This window comes from Haliotis cracherodii, unplaced genomic scaffold (genome assembly GCF_022045235.1).
Source record: "Haliotis cracherodii isolate W230 unplaced genomic scaffold, xgHalCrac1.p SCAF_9, whole genome shotgun sequence".
In the NCBI taxonomy this organism is placed as follows: domain Eukaryota; kingdom Metazoa; phylum Mollusca; class Gastropoda; order Lepetellida; family Haliotidae; genus Haliotis; species Haliotis cracherodii.
Genome location: NW_027266343.1, coordinates 7450058 through 7471768, shown reverse-complemented (window position 1 = coordinate 7471768; position 21711 = coordinate 7450058). Strand labels below are relative to the sequence as shown.

At 40.7% G+C, this 21711-nt stretch overlaps 2 protein-coding genes across 2 annotated transcripts; both read right to left on the bottom strand.

Annotated features, from left to right (window-relative positions):
- Positions 1-292: 292 nt before the first annotated feature.
- Positions 293-7771, bottom strand: LOC139452858 (uncharacterized). Its single transcript, XM_071234496.1, has 7 exons — positions 7638-7771; positions 4551-4658; positions 3421-3543; positions 2732-2782; positions 1887-1991; positions 973-1110; positions 293-513 (listed from the first exon to the last, which is right to left on the bottom strand). The coding sequence occupies exons 1-7, from the start codon at positions 7699-7701 to the stop codon at positions 365-367; spliced, it is 738 nt and encodes a 245-aa protein (XP_071090597.1). The 5' UTR covers positions 7702-7771; the 3' UTR covers positions 293-364.
- A 3225-nt stretch (positions 7772-10996) lies between these two features.
- Positions 10997-19588, bottom strand: LOC139453211 (uncharacterized). Its single transcript, XM_071234839.1, has 7 exons — positions 19455-19588; positions 18285-18395; positions 16245-16379; positions 14573-14623; positions 12961-13068; positions 12089-12223; positions 10997-11182 (listed from the first exon to the last, which is right to left on the bottom strand). The coding sequence occupies exons 1-7, from the start codon at positions 19513-19515 to the stop codon at positions 11013-11015; spliced, it is 771 nt and encodes a 256-aa protein (XP_071090940.1). The 5' UTR covers positions 19516-19588; the 3' UTR covers positions 10997-11012.
- Between the last annotated feature and the right edge of the window lie 2123 nt (positions 19589-21711).

Below are 21711 nucleotides of genomic sequence, written 5' to 3'. Positions count from 1 at the left end.
AGGGGGTATTCAAGTCCTTCCCACATTTAGACCGTAACACGTTTAGCTGTTCTACACTATCCTAACCATGTGAACATTATGGGACAAGGAACATGTTTATGTTTTGTGTTTAGCATCTAAACACATATTACAGTGCAGCGTTGACGTGTAAGGGTGAAGTTCATATGGAAATGGAAATGTATGCAAGTGCCTCATGTGACGAACGCCCATTGGATGAAACCTTTCATGTGCTCCAACCCAAAAGAATCAAACTTAACACAACGACATCAGAGGATCAAAGCTTTTAATCACCTTGACTTTCCTCCATACAATCAAGCAATAACGCCCACAGTTTCCTGGGCGATAGTTTGTAAGGAATAGTGCACTATTTCCCAGCTATTGGAGCAGGGGAAAACCCAGCGAGACCCGGTGGGATAAGAAGGCCAGGGCCTGACGTCATGATCGGGCCTGGGCCTGACGTCATGATTGGGCCTGTTGGAATGAGAGGGCCTGGCCCTGACGTCACGGTTCCATCTGAATTAAACAAAAAATCAGCATGAAAAAACAGAAAAATGTTTTCTGAAAATATTTCATGTTTCCGTCATCCGTTATGGGAATTCTGGGTTAGAATATGGTCCCTAAGACCATAATCGGATAGCAAGGCTCGTTGTTCATAATATCATATCATCGGTTTGTCTGATCCAAACTGTGTTGTTTACGGGCCGTCGCGATAAAGCTGGACTATTGTTTAGTGGCGTCAAGAGATTTTTTAAGTCGGTATTCAATCGTTATCAATTAGTTCATAAATATAAATGGATACTGGGCAGCAAACGTGACATTTTATCATACTGGTAAAATATATATTTCTTTCATGCTTTCAGTACTCCTGACCTTGCAGTTTTTAAAGAACATACATAAACAACATATTCTTTTTTAATTGTGTTTTTTATTTTACAAAATATTATGATACTTGACTTCGGTGAAGTATCCTACCATTGCAAAGACCACAATACTTGGCACAGTTGTCCTGAACCCACAGGGTGAACTTCGAGTCCTTGCAGGTTTTTTCTTTGTCGTAAGCTGCACATCCGGGTATTGCGTCTGCACACACATGCGGAGGTGTAGGGGCCCCTGAAATGGTTGATTTGGATAAACTAGTAACTAGTTTAGATTTAGATGTAAGTAGTTTGAGGCTTTTTTGCCATCGTGAAGTCCATTTGTTAAAGTGTTCGCTCGTCACGCCGAAGATCCAGGTTCGATTCCCGACATGGGTACTATGTGAAGCCTATTTCTCGTGTTCCCAGCCGTGATATTGCTGGAATATTGCTAAAAGGGGCGTAAAACCATACTCACTCTCTCACTCTTTTTGCCATGTAAAAAATACAGAACAGAAAAAAGAATAATTTTGAGAAGGGCGTTTGTGAACCGTTTTGTCTAGAGGTTAAACCTCAATTCGAGGCACTCAGGCACTCAGTAAAGAACAAATTTGTAGACAGAGTTACTTCCCCTAATACAATATCCTCACACTAAAATACAGCGCGGATTTTTTTATGAAATTAAATTGTCTTTTTTTTCAGTGCGGGAGATGTAATATCTTCATGTTATTCCCGTATGCATCACCACACATTGCACATACTGTACATGTAATTGTATCTCATATGCCGAAGACTTCAGCCTGAGAGAAATAAAGTTCTGTTTTGTTCTGTTCTGGTTCGTTCTGCTACTCGTTCGTAGACGAAAGAAATATGAAAGTACCGGATGACCCTTGACTTCTGTTGAAGCCAGCGTGTTGCTATATGTGCATATCATAACATGTTTCTTTACAAACCGGCGGCAAATGGAAACACACAAAGAATGCATTATGTTTAAGTTTTAGTTCTATTTCCAAGAAAATACAAATACGCTACCTTTGCAGATACCGCAGAACGCCATACAGTTATCCTTTGCCCATCCTGGATACTGAGTACAAGAATCCTGTTTGTAAGGCCGACAGTCTATTTTGTCCTTGCACACTGAAATAGAGACAGCTCCGGACGAAACGAATACACTTCTTGGTTACCATCATTGCAAATACTGCTGACTTCTACAGTAACTCTTTGTGGATGTATATCGCATGTTAAACTTTCGATTGTATCACATATTTCGTTATATCGTTGTGAGTAGTTACCTCTACATTCGTGATATCCGATGTTGTGAGTAGTTACCTGTACATTCGTTATATCCGAAGTTATGAGAAGTTATCTCTACATTCGTGATATCCAGTGTTGTGAGTATTAACCTGTACATTCGTTATATCCGAAGTTATGAGAAGTTACCTCTACATTCGTGATATCCGGGGTTGTGAGTAGTTACCTGTACATTCTTTATATCCGAAGTTGTGAGAAGTTACCTCTACATTCGTGATATCCAGTGTTGTGAGTATTAACCTGTACATTCTTTATATCCGAAGTTGTGAGAAGTTACCTCTACATTCGTGATATCCAGTATTGTGAGTAGTTATTTGGACATTCGTGAGTCGTGGTCACCATCGAGATGATGTATATATACTCTCTACATAATCTCCAAGCATTCATTTCTGATCAAGTCGGTGCCTTGTTTTCGTAATGTCTTTAGAAACATTTTATTATTGTATCTATGGATACAACGAAACTACATGTTGTTTTACAATTATATAATTAATGTGTTTGTTTAGTTTATTCATTAATCAATTAATTATCTAGACATGACACAATATGCGAAGTATGAAACTTACTTGACGGAGGGAGTGTTGTTTGCAAGGCGTCCTTTGCAGCCAGAGCCGCAGCTGAAACAATTATTCAATGCAATAAACTTGGAAATCACGATCCGATAAATATGCAAATAAGATCACGCAGCAGGCACTACTTTTAAGCTCCACACATCGATGTAAGGCCTTCCTGCTCGATAAACTGTTGACTAACTTCCCCAATATGCTTGTAAATGAGGTTTCCCGATGTGTCCCTGAGTTCTTGCAGACAAACATAGCTGTCATTTGGCACTATATGATAAACTGACCGGTTTACTCAAACATTGTATTCATACGCGTTTTTCGAAGACTCCACTTCTTGCAAATAAGTGTTAAACATCCCGTATGTTAAGGATCGCATTATATGATAAAATAGCATTACATCCATCGGATCGTTAATATTATATATATGGAATAAAATATGTGTTATGCTCGCAAAATGATCCGTGTGACATTGACACTCGCATTGACACTCGCAAATCCCCCACATCTTGTAACACCTCGTTAACTCGAATACCATTATCTCGATATGCTGATTACGTCGATGTAACTACAGGGGGTCGGCAGTCCAAGGTCTCAAATGAGTGTTCCGCTTGTCTCGAACTACGGACAACTCGACATTTATAATTAACTTATCAACACATGACTTCGAGTTATCGGGGTCATTTGGTTCTCACCTGAACAACGTCGACAGAAGTAGCGACACTGGGTGTCGGCCCAGTGGCTGAACTGTGGATTGTTGCACGTGGCCGTGTCGTAGCTGGCGCAGTCGTTGGATTTGTCTTCACATGGTATGTTAGCTGTGGCAAGAAACATGTTCAAGAGCCCCTAGATACAAATGTGTTTACTGATGCATTATAGGAACGTCACATTCACTCCATAGAGCATTTTCGATTTTATTCGAAATGCCGCATTGATAAAGAACATGAACAGTCAATTTTTTGTCATCTTTGACATGCATTAAATTATTTCATTCTGTACGTACAACGCTCTTGTCACGCGAATGATAATGTTCTGTGCAAAGTCATGTCCAAATAAAACCATACACTTGAACATTGGAGTTGACCAAAATATCACAAACGCTATTGAAACATCTCTAGGCTAAAACAGTCGCCGAAACACCGCAAACACAGTATTAAACATATCACCATCGTATAACAGGCGGTCGGGTAGCCTAGTGGTTAAAGCGTTCGCTCGTCACGCCGAAGACCCGGGTTTGATTCCCGACATGGGTACAATGTGTGAAGCCCATTTCTGGTGTCCCCCGTCGTGATATTGCTGGAATATTGCTAAACGCGGCGTGAAACCATACTCACTCACACTCACCATGGTATAACCACGTTTTGTTTGTTTCATTTCATAAACGTGTACAAATAGAGAAAATATTCTACACAAATAATTCAACCTTAATTTCAACGAATAATTCAATATGGTAACGTGATTAAAGGAATGTTGTTTTACGTCTATGCATTACATCCAGAAGAATTTGGTAAGAGCTAAAATTAATAAACTTCAGTCTGTTTTATTCTGCTTGCTGTGCTAAAATATATCCAGATCTTATGCATGAATCACCAACCCGTGCCTTGTAGTTGAGTGAGAGTGACGTTTGTTTTACGCCACAGTCAGTAATATTCCATCTATAAATAGTCGGGTCCGGACCAGACAAACGACCCACACCATCTTGCACACTGTATTAGTGATAAGTTGTGTTGCTTCCTACGACCGATAATATGGTGATGGAGCCTAGTCTAACCCAGTCCCATAGCGTCCTACGAGAAGGCAACGTAATGTGATGGTAAAATACTACCTGTACAGAACTTGCAGTAGCTGTTGCAGTTTTCCTTGGCCCAATCGGTGTAGGAAGTGCAGGATGCTTGGCCATAGGCAGCACAGTTAGGCAGCTTGTCCTGGCAGGCTGGGGGAGGGAGGCAGACAGTGAACCATTTTGGTAAAAGTTCAAGACATCAACGCCAGAGTTAGTTTTGAATATCTGCCGAACTAGATTCAATAGGTCGTAAAAGGCAAAATAGTGGCATTTAACAGTTATATGAATGGAGCATTGAACATTGGTATGACATCGGGTGTTCGCGACAAGGGTAAGCATGTCATCATGTACCGCTAGCTCCCTCTAATTTTCGTTACAATCGTAAGTGCCAGTGAGAAAGTAGTTGTGAAAACTCCTGGTGTCATTGTATGGTACATACAACGTGTTATATTTAGACAATTACTCTGAATGTCTAATGTAGTCATTGATAGGCGTTGAAAAGTAGGAAGAAAGTGAATACATGGACATGCTATGGTAGACATTCAGAATACATAACATATTTTGGATTGGCAACTTCTTCTATTCTCAGTCACGACCATTCAGAGCTACTCCTTGCTCCTTCATCTGATGGTGTATCTCTGAAACGTCGTGACTGAGAATAGAAGACGTTGCTATCCGTAAAGAGTGTCATGTATTCTGAATGACTTGACAAGGCCCTTGGCGCTGAAACCTTGAATGAAATCTTTACGACAGATTAAGGGGTAATGACTCTGAGGTTTTGTCCTTTCTATTCAAACCTATTATTAATCGCCCGAAATGTCGTTATTTTACTTCACTTTCTTATGTCAATATCGCTGCTCCCTTAAAAATACATAACCTCAAATATCCGAATGAAGTAATAGGAGCATATCCCGAGAGTATTTAACTTGGACAACCTAATTGACTTTGAGAAAGAGCTGGGAAAATGCTGCTCGCGTTCGATTTCAAACGGTCGATGCCCTGGGGAACCCAACCCAAGCTACCTTTGTTCAACTACTGTTAGTACATGTTAACTGACTTATGTTACACTTTGGTTTGCCAAATTTGCTGAACCGCAGGGTGCGCTACTCTGGTTAGCTGCTTCGGGGTCAAATCAGTTTCATTTATTGATTCAATCATGAATCAAAGCAGTTTCATGAATATGATGAGCTATGCATTGTTTGTCTATATGTATTCAGATATGCAACTTTTTATGTATATACTTAAGAAAAAACAAAGCAACTTTCAGGGGGATATTGCAATACTGTTTGGTGTTCTAGGCATCATTTTGAACTTTCTTTTCGTTTAACATGCATTAAATAGAAAAGTTACACACGCAGCTTTGTCTAGCACCACACGCATGCGACACGTTTCTTCACAACCTCTATTCCAAAATGTTGATCTTAGCAAAAGAAACGGCCACAGAACACAAATTTAACCTCGATAGTTGGATTAATATGCCAGAACTATCAGAAGACGTATATCAAACACTATAATAGTGCGGTTTTATTTAATTGCATTTGGAACTCTTCGATTATATTCGTTTTCGAGATACAGAAATAAGGTATATTTGAATGCTTCGCAAACTCATACCGAGAACGTAGAAGCCTTGACGCTGATTGACTGATCAGAAAGTACTTGTGTGTACTTTATTTATGTAAAGCACAGAATAACCCGTCTTCAAAAACGAGCGTCGTGTTATACGAACTATATGCGGCGGGATCTAGCGCAACACGGTGAACAGGGCACTTGTGCATTATCCCTACTCCATTGCTGCCCGAGGTGTTATGTAGGTAGCGCAAGAAGCCAAATGGACCCGAGTGAGTTGAATCAAGTCAATAGATCAATGTGCACTCGATTTTCATTCTCAGCTCCCTGGGGAGTATACAATCCAAGCTGCCTGTGACAAATTAATCTGACACGTTGTGACACTTACGTCGTTTTCCTTATAAATATAAAACGAAGCAGTCACGAATATCTGCCGAAACAGACCAGTTTGGGCGTAAAAGGTAACATTGCGGTGAAAATTATATGAATGGATCACTGACAAAGCTGACATCGTGTGTTCCCGGAAAGGGTAAACATGTCATGCCACCCCTATAGCGCCAAGACCGCCTCCGTGGTCCAGTGGTAGAGTGTCAGGATTCGATTCCGGGCCGCATCATACCAAAAGAAGGTACTTCTTGATACCCTGCCTGGCGCTCGGCATTAGGGAGTTTAAACGGCCCGGGGTCAGTACACTGTGTCTGAGTGCGGTATTTATTTACAACTGCGGAATGGTATCTCAGTTGGCTAGCGCCATAAACTCGGCATTGTTCTGGAACAGTACAAGCAACCACACACACTATATATAAGTGCAATAATCTTGGACGCGACGTTAAACCCCATTTCACCTCACCCGGCAGCACCCGCCTCTAGAAACAGAATAAGCGTTTTGCCTGACGCGGTACAGCAGTACTCATTAAACATGTTCCATTTCAAATTGATACCTCGAAAGAAATAATAGCGTATAATAGTATTCAAGAATCACCTGGACCAGAGCACATACACACGTCCACATTTTACTTTCGTCACCACTGCTTCACATTGAACTACGACTACCTCGTTTTGCTGATACATATTACAGCCACATAATTAAGTTAAAATTGTCATTAACAAGGCACCATCAAGGCAAATGCACGATGGATCAATCACGTTTGAGCTTGGACCAGAGCACATACACACGTCCACATTTTACTTTCGTCACCACTGCTTCACATTAAACTACGACTACCTCTAAAATTATCTGCAAAGAAGTGTCCTGAAGACTTCGCTTGTGAGAAATAAATACACCTTAGTGACTTTAAATTTAAAGAAAGTACTCTGAGGAAACATGAAATGTCTTTATCAAAAGTGGCCACGGTTAAAAAATTACCGAAAGTGTACAGTCAACAGATAACATATATGAAACTGATTTAAAAATTATCTATTTAGTTGTAACAAAAATCCAAGACAATGAACACATACACGACCCCACTAACAATATGTGCATGCAGTAATATACAATAGTACATTATATAAACTACCATGTAGAGTCACCCACATATTCATGGGGACTATTGCAATACTTACGTTCAGCAGAAGGTAACTGTCCTCGGACACAACCAAGAAAAAAAAGAATCAAAAGACGATCCATTTGTACAGGAAAATGCCTTGTAGATTTGCAGAGCCCGATAAATCCTTCGTCAAAAGAAAGAATAACAGGTGCAGGTCGAGTCTTTATCTAAGTTTTTTTATTTCGTGAAAACTTGCGTAGGAGATTCCAGCAGTTCAACTGGGACAAAAGTCCTGATAAGAGAAGGCGAGAACACATTTAAGGCAATTGACATATTCATTGAATAAATGTTTAATATTTTGAAACGTTCAGTAAAGCAATGAGGCTTCTAACATGGACTTTCGGGAAGCAACCGCAATATACTCAAATGTTATTATTTAAAAATGAATTGATTAATGTTTTCTGTGCGTTGGTAGCGTGAGTTTAATTCCTAAAAAAATTATTGTACTCATACATTAATTTTATTGGCGTGTGAAAGAACCTCGACCAGTGTTAACAATTTTATTACATTGGTGACTAGTGTGAAATGAAGGACTTTCTGCTGGATAAGATTCGTGTGAAATTTGAGTATAGGACATTTAAGCAAGAAGAATGTATCCTAATGGGCACCAATGATACTCCCCGTCTTGCTGATCTGTTTCTCCATGCACGCGAGTCAGAATTTCTTCAAAATCAAAGTTAGCCAAACTAGCCAAGTCGTTTAACTTTTTCTTCATGTATGTTCATGATCTGATATCGTTCTATAATGGTTAAATTGCCAGTTCCATTATTTAGACACCTGGACCTAAAACTAGAACAAGGAGAAGTCAAACCACCTTATCCGTTTCATATTTAGATAAGGAGTCATTTTCATTTTGATGTGGAGCCATGTTCCAGCAGCTCCAGCCTTTGGTCGCTATATTTCACAACTTGTCTTTCAAATACGTCCGATGACTTTCCCTAGTTTGTACTATAATGTAAACTACGGTTATAACGAACACGCTTATAACGAACTGACTGATATAACGAACTTATTTTTTAGTCCCGGCCATTTGTTGTATATATGTTGTATATATGCTTATAACGAACTACAGTTATAACGAACGAAAATAAGTGGTCCCTTTGAGTTCGTTATAACGTAGTTTACTGTATAATGTTCGCGTGTTGAGGTGAACACTTGAGCTGCCTTTGCACGTGTTTGCAACGGATGGCAACACTGGGGCAGGATACGCTCTCTATTCGTGAACACCTGGTACCATTACCAGCAGATGGTGATTCATAAACATCGTCTATTGATATGGTCGGAATCGTGCGAAGGACTTATTATGCTTATTGAAATAATTTTGCGTTAATTTGTTTACGTTTTTGTGGCATGAATAATAGCCTGGAAATAACGTGCATTAGGTGGGGTACATAGCATGTTTCATGTAAACACTACACGGTTTCATTTGAACCTCTATTTGGTGGTCCGACTCGCTGATGCATGTCATCGTATCCCAATTGCGAAGGTCGATGCTTACGATGTCGAGCATGCGGGGTTAAACAAAATGCAACGTCTACATACCGTCTTCAGGCTATTAGTGCCGGGTGCGGTTACGTGAAGGCAGAGTCGCATTATGATTCGTTGATCAGGAACGTAACCGGATTTTTTCCAAATTTGTTCCAGGTAACAAAATGGAAAATGATAATAATTTGTCATGTGTTTTACGGAAAATGTAATTGTTCCCTCGATCTAGTTATAATACATGTCCATTAGTTTTGGTTTTTTGTTTGTTTGTTTTTTTATTTTTTGAGAAGCTGCATCGTAAATAATGGATTTTGTTTGTCGTTTGTAAAATATGAGTCTTTATTGTTAAAAAGCATCATATATATTAAAACATATATCTGGTTTTGCATTCGTCGGAAGTTCCTTTATAATTGTAAATAATGTGTTTTGTTTTGCATTTCTTTCTAACCGCAAAACAGGTAGTATAAATATAAATTTTGTTTGCGTTTGTACAGGGCTTATGATGGTAAATAATGAAGTTTTGTTTGCGTTTGTATCACATAATTTATGATATGCTTACGTTTTTAACGTATGTCTATATCTGTATTACTGCACATTATGTTGTTGTCTTTTAAATTTATTGTATCATTCTTAAATAATGGGTTTTTAATATTGGTTGTTTCAGTGTCGCAAATCCAGGGTTTTGGATTTGCCGTTGCAGTATCGTGAATAATATACTGTTTAGTATTTGGCGTGTGTTTTTATTGTCTTTTTTTGCATGTCTCAAATCTGGTGAATACGGATGATGTGCAATGTGCAAGGCTTTTAGAGTCAAGAGTGAGTGAGTGAGTGAGTGAGTATGGTTTTACGCCGCTTTTCGCAATATTCCAGCAATATCACGGCGGGGGACACCATAAATGGGCTTCACACATTTTACCCATGTCGGGAATCGAACCCGGGACTTCGGCGTGACGAGCGAACGCTTTAACCACTAGGCTACCCGACCGCCCTTTGAGTCAAGAGACGTGACGTATACGACTAGGAAACCCGTGCCCCTCAGCACGTTGCTTAGTATGATATAACGGTTTTCACTCACCGTACCCCATTCATGATGTCCCGTGTCCTGATATAGTTACAATGATACAAAATTGTGGCATAAAACCCAACTATCTCATATGGAGCGCAATGTGACAGAGATGCCACGTAAGATAGTCTACCCATGTTGTCATTCAACCAATGTTGCAGGTACAACACCCTAGGTTCCCCACCTATCTTTGTCGTTCAAGCAATTAATTGCAGTGAGGACAAGGACGGAATAACAGACTGATCCCTCCCCTGGGGAACAGATGCTGATGATACAAATAACAAATAAGTTGTTCAGTGTGACAAGGAATAATCAAATTGAGTTATCGTGAGATTACCAAGGCAAGAGGACATAGCCATTGGTATTATTACATAGATAAATGTTTATTATTAGCCCTTGAACGCCTTTCTGTTTACAATCAACCAAAAGAATCTAAGGAAGTGATTCATGGAGTCAACTTCTTTATTATGAGGACCACGTTTCTGAGTATATTATAACTGCTTCATCGGGTCATTCACCTGGTGGAAGTGGAAATATATACTCCGAAACGTTGTGTTGCTCAAAATAAGAAGTTGACGTCCATCAATTCTCTTCCTTATGTGAATCGCTTCTAAATGCCCTCAAAGACAAAAGAAAATAACTAGGTAAAGACAGAATTTCAAATTGGTTGCTTATTTAGATCTAGTACTGCATACATCTTACAGAACCAAATATGTCTCCGTGTATGTATGCAGATGAAATACTCGACTCACACAAAATAATCTAGAGTCTAGAGGGGAACGGTTGGAACATTCACTGACCAGAGACAAGAACAATATTCCACGGAATTAGTCTGTATTGGTTTTATTTTCCGGGCATAGGTGGTGTCAGCAAGTGAGGGCCTGGTGGGGTCAAGAGTCCCGGGCCGGAAGTGACGGGCCCCGGACCGGAAGTGATTGGCCCGGGACCGGAAGTGATTGGCCCTGGGCCGGAAGTGATGGGGCCCGGGCCGGACGTGACGTGACTCACTGCACCTGGAATTGAAAACTTGATTATTAACAAAACTAACACTTCATGAGAACGGAGACCGCAGTACAGATTTACTGGCTTTGACAATGAACGATGATTGTGTGACATAATGACATTGTTATGTTTGATTATCTCAAAATACTTATTTCTAAATACAAAGAACAACTTAGTTTGATTTTGTGGTCATTTTATCAATATTAGAAACAATAGATTATGCGTAAACAAAGTGTTTTGGTGCACACTAAAACACTTTGAAAACACATTATCGAGTTTTTGTAATATTTGACAAAGAATCTTTACATATACACCTGAGAACAGTGTATGAAGTAAGGCCATATATTATAGTCATTTCCTTCGAATCACCAAGCGATAATAAGATTTTAATATAGACCAAACAAACACGTGATGATATCGGTGATGATATTATTTCAGTAAAATATTACTACAGAAAACTACGGTTAAAAAGAACTCAAAGAGACCACTAATTGTGGCTCGTTATAACCATATTTCGTCATGAGCATATATACAGCATATATACAACAAATGGCGGGGACAAAAACATAAGTTCGTTATATCCGTCAGTTCGTTTTTAGTGTGTTCGTTATAAACGTAGTATTTCAATAAAATATAACAACGGTGTGTGTTCAACAACATTTCAGTTGCATTGAATGGCGTGTCAGCTTGATGAGGGGCAGAAGCCGAACTAATGCAGATCTTTGACGTTTACTATTTTGGGTAAACCCACGAGGACGGGTTTATGCTGACAGACCTAGAACCATAACCAGGTCCACGGTTCCTGGAACGATCAAGGGGCGTAACTGTGCTCAGCTAATTGTGGATACTGAGAAGATTCGTAATATGACCTTAGACGGAGACGACTTCACGTGATGTGATCATTTCAAAGTACCTACCACCACAAGCGTTGCAGGATTTGGCACAGTGGTCTGCCACCCACAGATCATAATTGGAATCCGAGCAGACATCTGTGCCATATTGAGCACAGTTGGGAACTTTGTCTATGCAGGCAGCGGGTGGGGTCGGGACGCCTGGAAAGAACGGTGAATCAAAATATTAAGGATCTTTCTTTTAGACATCATTTACAGTCCACTGTCATAGCTGGAATATTGCTGAGTGCGGCGTTAAACAACAAACAAACAAAACTGTGTACGATCTAACGAATATTTTTGTCTTGTGTTCATTTGTATAAATCGAAATTTCAGGATCGAGGAGGTAAAATTTCGAAGCCGAATCGGTTTAGAAAGCTGACTGCTGATTGGCTTAAGATCCTTCTTTTAGTTTAAACGACCACATGTCATTCAGAGTTCAGATGACGCAATCCTCTGTGGCGGTGTCCTCAGATCTTAACTCAGTTTTGTTTTTGTTTGTTTACTGTTTAACTCCGCTCTCATCAATATTCCAGCTATATGACGGCAGTCTGTAAATAATCGAGGGATTGACATCATGAGCATCGATCCACGCAATGGGATACGTTGACATGCATCAACCAAGTCAGCGAGATGACCGCCCGATCCCGTAAGTCGCCTCTTACGACAAGCATAGTCGCCTCTTACGGCAAGCATGGTCGCCTCTTACGGCAAGCATAGTCGCCTCTTACGGCAAGCATGGGTTGTTGAAGACCCGGACCTCCACGAGTCTCTTAACTCAGAGACTTATCATAACTGAGTAAACGATCTGAATTAACTGAGATTGGTTAAATCATTTCCTATATTTCCCTATACAGACTAAAGGGACGCAGCTGTGTAGCATGTTTCAAGATTCGTACCTATACAATATCCACAAAACTCCATGCAGTTCTTCTTTGCCCAGGGTTCGTAACTTCCATGGCACGAGTCTTTCCCGTACATTTTACAGTTAAGTTTATCTTTACAATCTAAAAAACAAATGCATGTATATATGAGTAAGGTGAAATGGGGTTTAATGTCATATTCAAGAATATGTCACTCTTATAGCCACGTGCATGTACATGTGTTTGGCTGCTTGAACTAGTCCGGACTAAGGCCGGTTTAATAGTTCTACCCCACTGAGATAAGGCCTATGACGTCCCCATCACCGGAAATTATCCAGAGAATCTACGATATGGCGATGACGGACCGGCGAATAGCTGCGCTTTACATTACCCGTACAGTAGGAATTTCCCTGGAGAGCGTACATTTCATTATCACAGAAACTGTGGCAATGAAGCAGTATTAGCTCGTTAGTTCCAGAGCTTCTGGCAACTCATCAAAAACGGACACGACACAGCATGTCGCGTGATAATCTAGCTGTTTGAAGCTGGTTCAGAAAGGTTCTTGCAACGATTTGTGACTATCGATGAAACCTGGGTTCAAACAACAAACAAAAGAGTGGATGAATTTGACACCACCACCACAGAAGTCAAAGACCGTCCTATCGGCTGGAAAGGTTATGACCTCGGTGTCATCACATCTCATGTCACTAAATTAAGACAAAGCAAACGTGCACACATCAGCCATTGCCATGGCTACAGTCCACGAGTGTGGCTTTGAACTTCTGTTCCCATACACGAAGACAAATCTAACCGACTCAAACGATGACGTCCTAACAACTGTGGAGAACTTTTCTGACAGCCACGAAAAGGAATTCTACAAAACTGGGATAAGAGTTTCTCAACAGCGTCGGCAAAAGTGTATCAATGTGGAATTGGATAGTGTTGAAACAGAAATTATTTATCAATCACCCCCTGTACCATGCCGCAGTTTAACAAGGATACCTCACTCAACCATTGCTATCATACTGTTTCGAAGCCGACTAATCTTTGTGTTATAACTTAATGCCGAGGGTCAGGCAGGATAACAACATGTACCTTATTTTCACGTCTTTTGGTATAACGCGGTCAGGGGATCGGACCAACGATCTTCCGCTCTCCGGATACCGAACCACAACCTTCCACTCTCCGGATATCGAACCACCGACCTTCCGCTCTCCGGATATCGAACCACCGACCTTCCGCTCTCCGGATATCGAACCACGACCTTCCGCTCTCCGGATATCGAACAACCGACCTTCCACTCTCCGGATATCGAACCAACGACCTTCCACTCTCCGGGTATCGAACCAACGACCTTCCACTCTCCGGATATCGAACCAACGACCTTCCACTCTCCGGATATCGAACAACCGACTTTCCACTCTCCGGATATCGAACAACCGACCTTCCACTCTCCGGATATCGAACCAACGACCTTCCACTCTCCGGATATCGAACCAACGACCTTCCGTATGAAATAATTTAACAGGCATGTCCTAGCTACGCAGATCACCTACATCGTTGTTGCAATCCGTATTTGATTATTCACTTAAACATTTATTATTCTATCATTAACTTCTTATTGTTCATCTTAGCACATTATACTCACCTGCTGGAGCTATTGTTGTTGTTTGAGAGTCTTTCAGTGCGAGTTCCTGAGCTGAAATATGTTAAACATTGCAGTGTTACGTAACTATGTACCCTAATATTACGTTAATACCTCTATAAAGTCAATTCTTATGAATACACAAACTGCTCATTTAATCATTTACATAAGCAATACGGACCAAATCAGCGCAAGCCCCTCCCAATCAATTGTCAGCCAATCTGGGACAGGAGTCCGGTGGTGGGCGTGATTTAATGATCTAGAGGTCTATTTAAACATAAACGCAACAATTAGCTTGGTTAGCCGCTTACATACTACATAATCACTAGCAATTTTTTAATATAGTTATAGGCTGTCGACATTTGTCTTCGATCAAATGGTTCACTAATGTATGAATAACACTGTCGACATTTCTCTTAGATCAAATGGTTCACTGTGAATAACACTATCGACATTTGACTTAGATCAAGTGGTTCACTATGAATAACACTGTCGACATTTGTCTTAGATCTAGTGGTTCAATGTCAATAACACTATCGACATTGTCTTAGATCTAGTGGTTCACTACGAATAACACTATCGACATTTGTCTTAGATCTAGTGGTTCACTACGAATAACAATATCGACATTTGTCTTAGATCAAGTGGTTCACTATGAATAACACTATCGACATTTGTTTTAGATCTAGTGGTTCAATGTCAATAACACTATCGACATTTGTCTTAGATCAAGTGGTTCACTATGAATAACACAATCGACATTTGTCTTAGATCAAGTGGTTCACTATGAATAACACTATCGACATTTGACTTAGATCAAGTGGTTCACTATGACTAACACTGTCGACATTTGTCTAAGATCTAGTGGTTCAATGTCAATAACACTATCGACATTGTCTTAGATCTAGTGGTTCACTACGAATAACACTATCGACATTTGTCTTAGATCTAGTGGTTCACTACGAATAACAATATCGACATTTGTCTTAGATCAAGTGGTTCACTATGAATAACACTATCGACATTTGACTTAGATCAAGTGGTTCACTATGAATAACACTGTCGACATTTGTCTTAGATCTAGTGGTTCAATGTCAATAACACTATCGACATTGTCTTAGATCTAGTGGTTCACTACGAATAACACTATCGACATTTGTCTTAGATCTAGTGGTTCACTACGAATAACAATATCGACATTTGTCTTAGATCAAGTGGTTCACTATGAATAACACTATCGACATTTGTCTTAGATCTAGTGGTTCAATGTCAATAACACTATCGATATTTGTCTTAGATCTAGTGGTTCAATGTCAATAACACTATCGACATTTGTCTTAGATCAAGTGGTTCACTATGAATAACACAATCGACATTTGTCTTAGATCAAGTGGTTCACTATGAATAACACTATCGACATTTGTCTTAGATCTAGTGGTTCACTACGAATAACAATATCGACATTTGTCTTAGATCAAGTGGTTCACTATAAATAACACCATCGACATTTGTCTAAGATCGAGTGGTTCAATGTAAATACCGACCTTACACAGTCTACAACACTATCGACATTTGTCTAAGATCTAGTGGTTCAATGTAAATACCGCCCTGTACACAGTCTACAAAAGTGTTAACATTTGTCTTATACATCAAGTGGTTCAATGTAAATACCGACCTGTACACCGTCTACAAAAGTATCGACATTTGTGCTGTGCCCATTGATCGAACTGGGGGTCGGTACACGTGGACTCGCCGTAGTTGTTGCAATCGCTGATCGAATCCTCACAAGGCACAGGTGGTTTTGTTGGTCCTGGATAGCGAAATGTGCAGTTGTATGGAATACTAAGCAGAGGAAAGGTTGACCAACCAACCGACCAGCTGGTCAACCATTTATTAGCCAAACTACATGACCCCACAAATATACGAAATAGCGGAGTGCCTGTTGTCTCCTGAACTGTAACATTTCGGGAGGACATGCATGCAACCATTCCAGCCCTTCATATCGTTTGTCAGACAGGAGTTCCCACCTTCAAGGTACCTCACATAGTTGACGGTTTTATTTGTCCATTATACCCCAATTCCACTAGGCGACGCTCTACGCGCTCTGAGGGAGCGCCATAGGTTTCCTCCTTTTTCGGCTATCTCGGGGCACTTACGATCTGATTACGATCAGATAGCGCTCCTGTTGCGATCCAATAGCGATCTATGCGATCCGATAGCGATTTGAAGACCCTTGATCGTAACAAAACAACCCAAAATATGGCAATCTGGCACGATCAGTTCCCGTTCCTTTTGGGATCCAAGGCGATCAGGATGCAATCCAACGGCGCTCTATCTGCGCTCCGATGGCGATCATTGCGATCTAATGCGCTCCACTCCGATCCGACAGCGAGCTAGGCGATGAGGATCCATTAGCACTCAGCGTTCAATAGGATCCTATTGCAACCCGGTCGGCGAATTGTGGGTCCGATCCTCTAAAAACTCATAGCGTTCTGAGGCGCACATCAGTTCTACGTTTGGTAGCAGATGGGTAGGTCCTAGTCGATCGGCGGTGCTCTAAGGTATGGTGGCCGAGAGGGGACATCGCTTTCTCGCTCTATCGCTTTCTCGCTCTATCGCTTTCTCGCTTTATTGCTTTCTCCCTATAAGATGATACCATAGCGCGACCTTGGCGAGCAAGTACCGCTCTGATTACGACCTTAGCGATCAAGTAGCGCTCCGATGGCAATCTCGGCGACCAAGTATCGACCTGACGGCATTCTGGACGGAGTGCCACGGATCTTTGTACAAGGGAGTCGGCAGGCGATCATGGAGATCAGTTAGAGATCAGATAGCGATCCATTAACGCTTTTGGAGATCTTAGCGCTCTATATGGCGATCTATGACACTTTGTAAGAGCGCCACAAAGCGCCGCTTTGTGGAATGGGGGTATACTCTGTGACAGTTCTTATTTGTATGGTATATCTGTGATACAAGCAAACATGGCATACATCTATCAGTCAATCAACAATCCAACCAACCACTTCTCAAACAAATAACATGGTATACATCTGTCAGTCAACGATCCAACCAACCATTTCTCAAACAAATAAAATGGCATACATCTGTCAGTCAATCAACGATCCAACCAACCACTTCTCAAGCAAATAACATGGCATACATCTATCAGTCAATCAACGATCCAACCAACCACTTCTCAAACAAATAACATGGCATACATCTATCAGTCAACGACCCAACCAACCATTTCTCAAACAAATAACATGGTATACATCTGTCAGTCAACGATCCAACCAACCACTTCTCAAACAAATAACATGGCATACATCTATCAGTCAACAATCCAACCAACCACTTCTCAAACAAATAACATGGCATACATCTATCAGTCAACGACCCAACCAACCATTTCTCAAACAAGTAACATGGTATACATCTGTCAGTCAACGATCCAACCAACCACTTCTCAAACAAATAACATGGCATACATCTGTCAGTCAATCAACGATCCAACCAACCACTTCTAAAAAATTAACATGGTATACATCTGTCAATCAACGACCCAACCAACTATTTATCAAACAAATAACATGGCATACATCTATCAGTCTGAAGGAAGCTTTATATTATTCTGAAACCTTAGAAAGGGTCACGAGAAACTGTTACGGGAGAATGCATGTTTCTACTGCCAGACATCTGTATGTCCACACTGTACCTATGCACAGTTTGCACGTGTTGTTGCAGTTTTCCTTCGCCCATGACTCATATTGTCCCTTGCATGAGTCCTCCCCAAATACGTCACAGTTGGGAAGCTTATCCACGCATGCTGAAATAAATCAAAGTTGGAACATAACATGCTATGTGGTGAGTGAGTTGGTTAAACGTCGCTCTTATTCTAGTTATATCACGGCGTGTCATATATATCAGGGAAATATAACGTTATTCCTTTGTCAGATTAAATACAGAAAAATGTGAGGTCCTTCAGAACTTTTCCGCGAGTGAGTGAGTTTGTGTTTAACGCCGATTTGAACAGTATTCCAGTTATAACATGGCGTGTCAGCTTTATGTGGGAGGAAAGCCCGACGTGGTGCAGGTTTTAGACGTTTTCCACTTTTGTGAAACCTACGAGCACTGGTATGGTGCTGATACACCTAGAAACTGAGATTCGAACCCACGACCATAGGTTTTGTCGCTTTAATAATATGTATGTGTGTGTGTGTGTGTGTGTGTGTGTGTGTGTGTGTGTGTGTGTGTGTGTGTGTGTGTGTGTGTGTGTGTGTGTGTGTGTGTGTGTGTGTGTGTGTGTGTGTGTATTCGAGGGAGTTTTCTTGGGAACAGATTCATGACTTGTATTACCCGCCATGCTATCGCAGCGCAAAGACTCCCGGGCATATGTCTATGTTAGAGGTTAACACTCTTGACAGTTGTGACGTATCGCTATGCGTACACAACACCCGAAGACGTCATGAATAATGACGTACGCAAATAAATGACACCAGAGGCGTTTAGTAAAATGTTTCACTTTCAAAATTAGAAAAACCGCAGTATTTCTTTATTAGAATATGAAATTACAATAGTCCATAGGATAAAATCGATTGATTGCGACGCCTTAAGCGACTGGGCCACCCGTGCCCCCATCACAGTTACAGTCCCGACGAGTAGCCTGGTGGTTAAAGCTAGACCCGCCGAAGACCCGGGTTCGACTCCCCACATGGGTACAATCTGTGAAGCCTATGTCTGGTGTCCCCGCCGTTATATTGCTCGAATATTGCTAAAAACGGCGTAAACCAATACTCACTCACTCCCGGAGGGCAACAATTAAGGTGCACAGGGAATTCGTACCCACGACAAGCGAACGTAAAGGAGACGTTTCCAGCGTACTCACTTGGATCAATCTGAGCGTTGACAAAGGCAAACACGACGGCAGCGACTACAAGAGACAACATCTGTGCACCGGTTGTACAGCAACGTCAACTAGTCGACAGATAGAGCAGGTGAAGTCCACAAAACAGACGGTGCCGATCACAAGGGCTAACTTATATACGCTTCAGTTTTTTACTGTTCAACCTGGATCACGTAAGATATATCTGTAATGGACATTTAAAGATTACATATGGACCACAAAGCTTTAAAATTGGGCTATTATACATCTTCATTTTAACTTATCAAAAGGGCATTTATTTAATTATTTTAACCCTCCGTATAGTTTAAATGTTAAATAATTATGCATATTTTTGTAAAATGTGTTAATCCGAAAATTAATTAATCTAAAACTTTTATTTCTAAACACGATTTAGGTTTACATTGTTAATTGTATATATATTATTAACAATTTATTTTTTAACAAGTTAAACCTAAAGGGTTTATATATATCAAACGTCAATGAGTTGGGGTAGTGAGTGGATCGACGTTGCTTTTATCAGCAATATCACGGCGTGAGATATGTGAGGAAAAGAGCTAGAATCCGGGCGATGTATTTGATACGAGTGTCATGGTTGTGTTTTGGACCTAAACTTTGCGGTATTACAGCGACTGTGACGTTGGTCATATCCAATTTGTAAATAAATACGTTTTTTTGCCCGGCAGTTTATTTGCGACGTGGCCTATTTTAGATAATAGACATATATCTGGTGACCTCAACTCTAGTAAAACGTGATTATGCACCCAACAATTTGGGCTGCGGGAACACGAGAGAATCACGTGTACTTCAATACCGTAGTACCTCCAAAACACACATTATCGCTACAGTATAGGATCATCACAGAGACACATAGAGACATATAGAGACACGTGATCTTCACCAGAAATGCATAGTGGTACATGATCTTCATGTATAGCGGTACCTCATCTTCATGTATAGCGGTACATGATCTTCATGTATAGCGGTATCTCATCTTCATGTATAGCGGTACCTCATCTTCATGTATATTGGTACCTCATCTTCATGTATAGCGGTACCTCTTCTTCATGTATAGCGGTACCTCTTCTTCATGTATAGCGGTACCTCATCTTCATGTATAGCGGTACCTCATCTTCATGTATAGCGGTACCTCATCTTCATGTATAGCGGTACATGATCTTCATGTATAGCGGTACCTCTTCTTCATGTATAGCGGTACATGATCTTCATGTATAGCGGTACCTCTTCTTCATGTATAGCGGTACCTCTTCTTCATGTATAGCGGTACCTCTTCTTCATGTATAGCGGTACATGATCTTCATGTATAGCGGTACATGATCTTCATGTATAGCGGTACCTCTTCTTCATGTATAGCGGTACCTCTTCTTCATGTATAGCGGTACCTCTTCTTCATGTATAGCGGTACATGATCTTCATGAATAGCGGTACCTCTTCTTCATGTACAGCGGTACATGATCTTCATGTATAGTGGTACCTCTTCTTCATGTATAGCGGTACATGATCTTCACGTATAGCGGTACCTCATCTTCATGTATAGCGGTACATGATATTCATGTATAGCGGTACCTCATCTTCATGTATAGCGGCACATGATCTTCATGTATAGCGGCACATGATCTTCGTGCATAGCGGCACATGATCTTCACCCAGAGCATTACAGATATTGGATATCATTGGTTTCTGAAGACCTATTCTACCTGGATCTTCACGGGTAATGTTAGTGTGCGTTCAGTATATGATGTATAGGTTTGTGTGGACTCAGTAAATGATATATATTCATCCAATATGTCTCTTTCAAAAGCCCGCTCAAACATCGACCATTTTGTCTCTTTTAGAAACCCGCTCAAACGTCTTCCAATTTATCTCTTTTAAAACCCGCTCAAACATCGACCAATGTGCCTGTTTTGGAAACCTGCTCAAACGTCGTCCACTGTGGGTTTTTTTAGAAACACGCTTAAACTCAAACAGACTTATGTTTCTAGGTTCGACTACCGTTTGCTCCGATCATGTTTCTAGGTTCGTCAGCACCACGCTCGTGGGTTTAACCAAAGTGGTAAACGAGAGTGAATTTGTTTATTAATGACGTCTTCATCTTCTTCTTCATCTTCTTCTTCTTCTTCTTATTGATTCATTTGATTGATTGACGTCTGATACCTGCATCAATTCAGGCTTTCCTCCCACAACAAGCTGACACGCCGTGATATAACTGGAATAATGTTTA

Excerpts from the sequence above, each read along its gene's own strand:
- LOC139452858 (XM_071234496.1), bottom strand. The coding sequence starts at position 7,701 with ATGGATCGTCTTTTGATTCTTTTTTTTCTTGGTTGTGTCCGAGGACAG. Across the intron at positions 1,111-1,886 it reads GTTCTGCGGTATCTGCAAAG|GGGCCCCTACACCTCCGCAT; the intron begins GTAGCGTATTTG and ends CAACCATTTCAG. Across the intron at positions 514-972 it reads GTATTGTGGTCTTTGCAATG|ATGGAACCGTGACGTCAGGG; the intron begins GTAGGATACTTC and ends TGTTTAATTCAG.
- LOC139453211 (XM_071234839.1), bottom strand. The coding sequence starts at position 19,515 with ATGTTGTCTCTTGTAGTCGCTGCCGTCGTGTTTGCCTTTGTCAACGCT. Across the intron at positions 18,396-19,454 it reads CAACGCTCAGATTGATCCAA|CATGCGTGGATAAGCTTCCC; the intron begins GTGAGTACGCTG and ends GATTTATTTCAG. Across the intron at positions 13,069-14,572 it reads AACAACAATAGCTCCAGCAG|ATTGTAAAGATAAACTTAAC; the intron begins GTGAGTATAATG and ends TTTGTTTTTTAG.